The 9,813-nt window shown below is 42.9% G+C and overlaps 1 protein-coding gene across 1 annotated transcript in view; it reads right to left on the reverse strand.

Moving 5' to 3' along the window:
* The window catches only part of CSMD3 (CUB and Sushi multiple domains 3), a 796,050-nt gene that overhangs the window by 166,734 nt on the left and 619,503 nt on the right, over positions 1–9,813 (reverse strand). The window contains exon 36 of the mRNA XM_015417873.1: positions 7,628–7,732. Coding sequence (XP_015273359.1) covers positions 7,628–7,732 — 105 coding nt within the window. The remainder of the gene's footprint in view (positions 1–7,627; positions 7,733–9,813) is intronic.

Genomic DNA, 9,813 nt, shown 5'->3' on the forward strand with positions numbered 1-9,813 from the left:
AACAATTTCATTTTGCCTGCACTGCAAAACTGTACTAGGTCTCGCAGGACTCTGATCTCAATTGGAAGCATGTTCTACCAGGCTGGGGCCAGGGCAGAAAAAGCCCTGGCCCTGGTTGAAGTTAAGTGAATGTCCGTCAGGCCAGGGATAAACAGCAGATGGTGGTCCAAGGAGGGCAAGGCTCTCCGGGGCATATATGGGGAGAGGCGGTCTCTTAGATATGTCAGTCTCAGGCCACATAGCGCTTTAAAGGTCATAACCAAGACCTTGAAGTGATACTGTAAGCAGCTGGAACAGCCACATTCCACACAAGTAACAGTGGGATATTTTTTATAATAAAGCCATATCGGGCCATAAATTGGCTTGTAAAAGGTCGACAAGAATTCATGCCACAAATGAAACATAATATTGAATTATGAATCACACTTCAATTAATGGGGGAGTAACGTCCCGATGCAGCAAGGAACAGCCTATGCATGCAGAAAGCAAGTGTGGCAGACCAGTCACGGGGACCATCTCGGGGCCACTAGAGCTGCTCCCATGGCAACTAGAAGTGGATCAGTCAAAACCTGAAGTGACATCATCAGATGTCAGCCAAGGCATGTTGGAGAACACCTTCGGAGGACAGGCGGCAGCAGCCGGAAAGTCAACTGGGTTCTGGCTGTGTAGAGACAGGAACCTCCAAATCTCTACCACTTTTGCAGAGAAGTGGAAGGCAGTGAGCAGTGGGAGGAAACGGTTCTTGGAATGCCCAGGAAATATGTGAGGCATTCTCAGGAATCTAAAGTGACACTCCAGGGGAAAGGGGTGAAGTAACACCCCCTTTCTTTCAGGACGTTGTACTCATCCTTGGCAGATGATGAAGTAAATCTGAGCCCCCTTGTGGGACAGAACTTGGGCATCTGGCAGCCTTGATGCCCAGGGTCAGGGCTGGGTATGTGAATAGTGACAGCAAGTTTTATTTACTAGTGTGAAACATTTTAAACATAATGGAGATCTTTGTTAATCAGTATAGAATCTGACAACGCCTTTATGGCTACTATGCTTTACAATGCCAGCAAATGTATTGAGTTCTAACTAATCTCTGCAGAGTTGAACAAGTTACTTTGTATGTATTGCCTATTTATTCTACAGGTTTCACCTGTGAGCTACAAACCTCCACAGTGGGTCCAGAGACATCTGTCTCAGGGTTGTTATTATGAATCAACAACTTCTATCTACAAAGCCACAACATCTTCACTCCTATCTCTTGGGTCATCCATAAGTAATTGGGTTTTCAGAGACCACTGAATCACCTGTCTCTGAATACAAAACATAACACTCTATTATTTTACATGGTCATTTCACCCAACATGAAAGGGAAAGGGTAAGCCCAACACCCTTGATTATAGCAAGTATTTTCTTTTTCCCTTTCAAGTAACCTCTGCCTCTGAACACAGGTCTGCATTTCATAATGGCAGCCATTTATTGGTTTGAAATATCTATATACTGATTTCTCCACTCTCAAACCATATTGCACACAAGCATAATAAAATGTCACACATTTTACAAACCATAATTAAACAAAAAAAATCAAGAAACAAGCAACTCATCAAACTTAGCAGCTATAAAATTATGTCTGAGCTGCTTACAAATGGGTTGATTCCCCACTCCTCCACTTGTACCTGCTGATGTGTCCTTGGGTCAGTCACAAGCTCTGGCACAGCTGTTCCTGAAAGAGCAGTTTGTGTCAGAGTTCTCTCAGCCCCACCCATCTCACAGGGTGTCTGTTGTGGGGAGGGGAAGGGGAAGGGGAAGGAGTTTGTAAACCGCTCTGAGACTCCAAGTGAAGGGCGGGGTATAAATCCAATCTCTTCTTCTTCTTCAGCAAGGAAGAGCCTTCCAGAACAAGTAACCATTGTTTATTTTTTTCTGTCTTTAGACTACATGGCCCTGAATGTAGCTCAAGCCTCATCACTTAAAATATAACATGACCAAGGCAATAAAAATACATTAAAAATTGAATACAGGAAGACACTAAAGGGGGGGGGAGTTCCAATAATGTCAGCCATTTTTTATGATGTTTTAATATTAGCAAAAGTAGCCACCTGATGAATGGATTATGGAGAGGGGGGTCTGAAGCACAGGCTGCCACCACAGAGAAGACCCCCATCCAAGCTTGTATTTCTGAATGTGGGGGCATCCAGATCAGGGCAATGCTTCTGAATTAAACTACTGCTCGCATTTGGAATTTGCATGGATTTCATTTTTAAACTTGCCTCTTTTCTTGTTGTTCTGTATTCCTTTATAGCCAATATAATTGATTGTATGATTTTAGGATTTGACTTTCCCAATATCACGCCAAAGCCACAAAGGCATACAGTCCTAAACAGGGCTTTTTTGTAGAAAAAGCCCAGCAGGAACTCATTAGCATAATAGGCCACACCCAACAGCAGAAACCTATTAGCATATTAGGCCACACCCCTGACAACATATCTCATTAGCATATTAGACCACACCCCGTGTCATCAGAAGTGTGCTCATCCAGCCACACCCACCTTTTGCTTCTTATTCTGTTTGCTTTGTTGTCAAAACTCAGGGCTTTTTTTGTAGCAGGAACTTATTTGCATGTTAGGCCACACACCCCTAATGTAGCCAATCCTAATGAGTTTCTGCTGTTAGGTGTGACCTATTATGCTAATGAGTTCCTGCTGGGCGTGGTAAACTCAGGAGCCAGCCGGAACTCCGTTCCTGTGTATTCCTGCCCAAAAATAGCCCTGGTCCTAAACCCAGTCACTGGAGCCACACTTGTAGAGACACCTAAAATTGTCTTATCTCATGCTTCCTGGCAACACTACCTATCATATCCTTAACCACTCCTTCAAGAATATGGGGATTATTTACTCCATCTTGTTTGGACTCACTTTTCCCCATGTACCCACAGCTTCTGCACAGTGCTTTAAAACTGAGACAGCTACTCCTGAATGCTTCGTTAATTATATATTTGAGGCTAGGTGTCATCAGCATGTTGATGAATGCCAATCCCATTGCCTTGGATGATTCCAAAAAAAGTTTTACACAGAAATTAAGGTGCATTGGTGAGTCCTATGGAACCATGATTCTCAGCCAACATCAACAATGAACAACTGCGGAGGCAGCCAGAAAGAATACATTTGAATTGCTGGAGGGGGATGCTAGATATCCTGAGCAGCCATTTAAAGTATTTCATGAAAATGGGACAGCATCATTCCACTGAGAGTTCAAACAGGACTAACAGGTAGATATTCTTTCAACCTCGAGATGAAGTTCATCCACTAGAACTACCAAGGAAGTCACAATCCCATAACTGGCTGATCCAAGACAGAAAAAGACTGAGGAAGAATGTTTAATCTAAGGAATAATCGAGTGGGTCTACTAGTACATACTTAAGTTCCCTAAGAAAAGAAGACTGGATTCTAGTCAAAACAGATTTTAGGAGTTGCTTGATCATTGCAAATAGGACCTTGCCCTCCTCTACTGAAGCACTGATAACACTGGGTAGTAGAAAAGAAAACAGTCCAGATCACCTTCAGCAGAAATGCTGGGCACAAATCCAACCTGCATATACCAGCCTTCAAAACAGCAGAGACACTATTCACATCCTCAAGGGAAACAAAGCTGAACTAATGTAAACAACTGTGACACGTGTCTGCTTCTGATACTCCTTTGCAGTAACTGCTGCACCCAGGGTGGATTGCATCAGAAGGATATTATCAGCAACGAAGCACAAAATATGTTACACCCACACAGAAAAAGTCACAGTGATCTCTAGACCTTTCACTTTTTGGCAAAATGTCTTTAGAGTATAACTGGTTGCACAGAATCCAGAACACTATTGCTGTAGATCATGTTTGCCACGAATACTGTGGAGTTACACAACTATTTCTTACAGTAAATATGAAGAGTGACAGATGTGCCTGAAATACCTGTGAACATGCATTAGGGGGTTGTGAGTTGGACTACAGCTCTATGCAGCATGTCCAGAGATATTTAAGGATATGCACTTATAATTCAGAGCTTAATTTGCCACAGAAAACAGTGATGTGGTTTCACTGTTCTTGTGGCAAATGTGATTTCCAGATAAAATGTAGAAAAACTATGATTTGCCCCTTGAGCTGAAAACAAATCAGAAGCAAGTTAAAGACCTGCCATCCCAGGATAATTTATCTATAAACAACCCATTAATAATGTCAACACTTTTCCACATAATGATACCTTGTAAAAGTTGTCATAAAATTTAATGGTCACAGAGAAGCCTAAGCTTCTTGGAACAGAAACAAAAAAACCAGGAAGTTGTGGGGAAGGAAGGAAGAAAGATAGGTCAGGATAGCTCCAGATCTTGAGACAGGTACCAGGGATATGAGACCCCCCCTCAACTCCAAACTGTCAGCCAGTGTTCCCTCTAAGCTGAGTTAGTGTGAGTTAGCTCACCGTTTTTTAGCCTCCGGCTCACACATTTTTGTCTTGGCTTAGGAAAGATGGCTCCAGAGCAAACTAATTTATGCAGTAGCCAAATCGCTCGCTCACAACTTGAATGCCAGTAGCTCACAAAGTGGAATTTTTGCTCACAAGACTCCACAACTTAGAGGGAACGTTGCCAGGGTTGTTGGTTTTTTTTATATAGATAGGTCAGAGGAGAAGGTTCTTCACACAAAAGTCTACCAGTGTTATAGGTCAAATATCTCAGTACCAATGATAATACACACACGAAAAAAAGTCTGCCTCATACTAGCCATGTTCACAAGTTACAGTGAATACACTACAATCCATGTACAGTGTATTCTTGATTTTCCTTTAGGCATGTGCTGAGTAATTTTCGTGTTACATTCAACACACATATGGCAGAATGTGTGATTTAAATTGAAGATTCACCCAGATACTGGTCCCTGGTTTCATTTGTAAAGTGAATGCACATTGGGTCTTCACAATATATGTGTGTTCAATGTAACTTGTGAACAGGGCTACTGAGTCAGACCATTGGTCTATCAAGATCAGTGCTGTCTACTCTTGATTGGCAGAAGGACTCCAGTGTCTCAGATCATTCACATCACCTACTATCTGGTCCTTTTAACTGGGGATGCCAGGGAAGAACCTTCAACCATCTGCATGCAAAGTAGGTACTCTGCCACTGAGCCACAGTCCCACCCATTGGAATAAGTTCTTTGTGACTGGAGAGCGGAACTGCTGCTGAACACAATACATTTTGGTCAAGATGTTTGTGATTTAGGGATCTGATGCTGTGCTGGCAAAAGCTTAACTTCTTTTCATGGGAAAAAAGTACTTCGTACAACACTGACAAATGCACAGGTTTTTTCCCCCGCTTCTCTCCTCTCCCAGTAATGGTTCACAAATATCCTTTTCTATTATTCCATTATTAATGCAGTCAGTAAAAATGAGTAATTCCAAATGAAACAGGAGGAAGCACAGTCAAGCTACATAACTCTTTCAACAACCACTTTTTAATTTTTTTGAGCCATTATCTGTATTTTTATGGATGTTCTTGTCAGCTGGTGATTGTTAAAATGACAGATATTAACTGTGTAGTTCTGCAGCAGTTTGTTTTAAAAATTCATATTGGCAGCTCATACCCATTTCGGCTGAAAAATAGGTGATCAAAAGGCTGCAAAGCAGCTACAAGGACATTAATATAGTTGAGAATCCAATTAATCTCAAAATATGATTGCTACTATTCCAATTAGCCAGCTGTTACTGATTAAGTAATTTGTTAAAAATACAAAACTGTTAGGTAGAAGAAAAAAAGAAATCAATGGGATCCCCCCAAACTTTTCAATGGAAATCTATGAATCAGTGTCTGAACCATCTTATGACTTATCAGAATATGAACAAGGCCCTTAAGCTCCTCTTCAGAAATCACTTTAGGTGATTTCTTTAGGCGCACTCCTATGTATTCATAGCAACACCAGCTGAAAGTCTCTTAACAGTAGCCATACTCTGCTCCCCTCTCCAAATCTGTCTGTCCTGCCCTTCTCTTCCTTGACTCATGCTCTTCCACCATAGTAGGTTCTAAGAGCACTGGGCCTATAAATTGCAGTGTCAACAGTTGCAACAATGAAAGCAAAGGCGAGATTAGATGATATGTTAAACACAAGTTGGGTTGGAGGAACCCCCAACCCAACTCACATTTAAAGTGTGACCCAGCATTCACCTTAAAACAGTGTGTGTGTGTGTGGGGGGGTAGATCAGCTACCAAGTACACCATGGCGGCAGGGAGGGCTTCGTCATTCCCACATACCTTTGCTAGCAGAAAAGAGCTGTGGGGGTGGGCTATTCATCTTACTGCTGGTGCCACACATCTCCTGGCAGACACTCACTCAGGTGCCAATTTGCCTTCTGCCCAATACTATTTCTAAGGTTTGTGACGGGCCACACATTAAAAGCAAGTTGGGTTGGGATCAATGCTCCCTCTAAGCTGTGGAGTCTTGTGAGCAAAAGTTCTCCTTTGTGAGCTACTGGCATTAAAGTTGTGAGAGAGCGATTTAGCTACTGCATACATTAGTTTGCTCTGGAGCCATCCTTCCTAGGCTAAGACAAAAATGTGTGAACCAGAGGCTAAAAACCTGTGAGCTAGCTTACACTAACTCAGCTTAGAGGGAACACTGGTTGGGGTTTCCTGAAATTTCAGTCCTTTCCCCTCCCCCCCGCCAAACCACTAATTATCTGTATATATTTGATAACAGACATCAAGAAAGGGACATGCACCTGGAACACAGGGACTGCATTACAAATATTACAACTACATTCCAAATTTCAGTACCAACAATGATCACACCACAAAACGGATAACGGCGACTGATTTTTATGCTCCAATAACCTTTTCTTTGCTAACTGCAAAACCCAGCACGAGCAGTTCTAGTTCATTTTATATTATTATAACACATGCCATGAACACTTTTTCCTATCTACATTCAACAATATGGTTACTTAGTAATCTCAACACTATATTACTGATCACCAACTGCATTCCATAGTTACAGTCTGGCCCAGACAGTTCAAAACTAAACCTGGGATTCAAGATATTTTCCAGAGTCTCTATACTTGATCATTATATTTGCAGTACTTAACTGCTATTTCAGAGGATGGATGGCACTGTTCATTCCAGGTGACCTGATGAGCACAGGCTAAGAGGAATAGATATCTGGGCAATTGACTTTCCAGTCAACATCTGGGCAACTGACTGCCCTGTCTCCAGAATGATTCTGTGTTACCCAATTGCAGAGGTCATTTCGGGGGGGATCGCGGGGGAACGCAGTTCCCCCGGGTGAGGTGCGGGGGGGGGCAGGACACATGATGAAGCCCCGCCCCCTGCTTCCAGCCGCCCTGCTTCCGGCCCTCATTCAGCCAGGAGGAGGCAGGAGAAGAGGGAGGGTAAGTTGCTTCCTTCCTGCCTCTCCCCACCCCTGCCTGCCTGGGGCCAGGGAGGGTCTTGGCGGGGCTTCCTCTCACTCCTGCCAGCCTTGTAGGTCCATCGCCAGGCCCCTGATGTCAGGGGGTGTGGCATATGCTAATGAGTTATGCTAATGAGTTCCCCTAGCTCTTTTCCTACGAAACGACCCCTGCCCAATTGTAATATATATTGCAAGTACATTACCTGTGTATTCTAGGTGGAATCCAGCAGCTGACACACTAATATCCGATTGAAAGTTCAGGTATAAATTGTTGGACGTACTGTTGAGAAGTGGAGGTATTGTTGTTCCTGAGGAAACAATAGTCACATATCCGTATACCAGTACAACAATGAATCCAGCTATATTTCATTTCAAAATCTGTATATGAAAATTTGAAATCTGGCAGGAAAAAAAAAATACTGTATTTTGTCGGACAGAACAAAGCTTTGCTGTTTCTAACTGCTTTGTCTCATTTCCTAGCCTGAGGAGCCTTTAAAATGAAGCATCTATTGATGGGGAAATTGTCTTTGCCAACATAAACTGTGCTGTTTCCACGTGGTTTGCTACAAAGACTACTGCACGGCTTTAGCTACCTTATCTATTCAGCATGAAAGGGTTTATGATAATATTTTGTGCCATTCAGTCTTGTTACTCATTATTATTATTTCTGAATGATCAACAGAAATAAAATATTTTCTACTTCACAAAGTGACTATCAATGCTATCCTAAACTCAGTTCTCAATATATCTAATTTTAATGGTGGCCAAATGTGGATATTTAAAATCCAGAGACTGAAGCCATGAACAAAGAAGACTGATCTTTCTTGAAATCTAAGAAAAGCACCAAATTTGCAGGGGGGGGGGAAACAAAGAAACAACCCTGATGTCTTTAAAAATAATACATAGAGGGTTATTACCCCCAAATGATAGAAGAAGCATCTGTAGCTTAAAAACACACACAAATGGTCTCAGTAGCCATTGCTAGGTAACCATGACAGTATTGCTGGCCATCAAGCATTGAGCACCTATGAAGGCTTTCAGGGGGTGAAAGAAATTGTGGAAGGGGAGAAATGAAATGACCACAAGGCCTTGTAGGTCCCCCACTTGTAGCCTTCTAAGTCACTGAATGTACAAGGTTATAACTGCTTAGGATGTCACTGTTCATCCACTACTAGATAACAGTACTCTGTGATACATCTTCTTAATCAGTTCTGTAAGCTGAAAGTAGTAAAATTCTGGTAGCAAGAGGTATCAGTATTCCCTACTCTACTGATGGATTGAAACTGATACATACAATGAAATATAATCCAATCCTGTAGCTTTTTTGCTTCCACACATAGACAACTAGAATGGAGAAGGGTCTAAAAACCTCTTTAAGGTTGTGGTCACATATGCCAGAAAAAACGGGAGGGAAGCGAGGCTATTTCCTCCGGAGGAATTTGACCCGCAGTTGCACGATCACACCTCCCTTTGAAGCTGTGGGCGCAGTCCATCAGTGTGTGATCATATACAACTGCGGGTGAGTCGGGGGGGGGTTGTACCTTCCCCCCCCCATGCACTTAACCGAGGGATCGATGAATTGCACCTCGGCACCGAGGGCTCCCTATGGAGTTTGCGATGATGCGCATACTGCAAAGGGGGGGGGGAAACAATGGCACAGAGTCGGGATGGCCTGATCAGACCATCCCGACGCCATGAGAGCCAGTTCGGTGGAGTGGTTAAGTGCGTGGACTCTAATCTGAGAGAACCAGATATAATTCCCCACTCCTCCACTCGCAGCTGCTGGATGACATTGGGCAAGCCATAGTTCTGTCAGAAGTGTTCTTGAAAAACAGCAGTTTCTGTCAGAACTTTCTCAGCGCCACCTACCTCACAGGGTGTCTGTTGTGGGGATGGGGAAGGGAAAGGAGTTTGTAAGCCACTCTGAGACTCTGAGTGAAGGGCAGGGCATAAATCCAATATCCTCCTCCTCCTCCTCCTCCTCTTCTTCTTCTTGAGCAATCAGACACCAGAAAGTCCATCCGTGGCCCATCACAACCCGTTTACTACCGGGTTTTCCCCGGTGACTTTTAACTCAGATTCTGCAGCAGAGCAGAATGGGATGCCGATGGCTGCGGGGTACTTCCCAGATGTTGTTGTCTGATTGCACCCTTTAAATCCACCCAGCATTTGCACCTATTAATTGTGCGTATGATTGCAGTCTAATATGAACAACAACTAAAATATCTTGTTTAGCAATCTCTAAGCCTTACTCTTAGAAACATGGGATCTTAGGGCAAGTACACACAGAAGAAGAAGAAGAAGAAGAAGAAGAAGAAGAAGAAGAAGAAGAAGAAGAAGAAGAAGAAGAAGAAGAAGAAGAAGAAGAAGAAGAAGAAGAAGAAGAAGA

This window comes from Gekko japonicus, unplaced genomic scaffold, assembly GCF_001447785.1.
Source record: "Gekko japonicus isolate JY-2015 unplaced genomic scaffold, Gekko_japonicus_V1.1 scaffold449, whole genome shotgun sequence".
Taxonomy (NCBI): Eukaryota; Metazoa; Chordata; class Lepidosauria; order Squamata; family Gekkonidae; genus Gekko; species Gekko japonicus.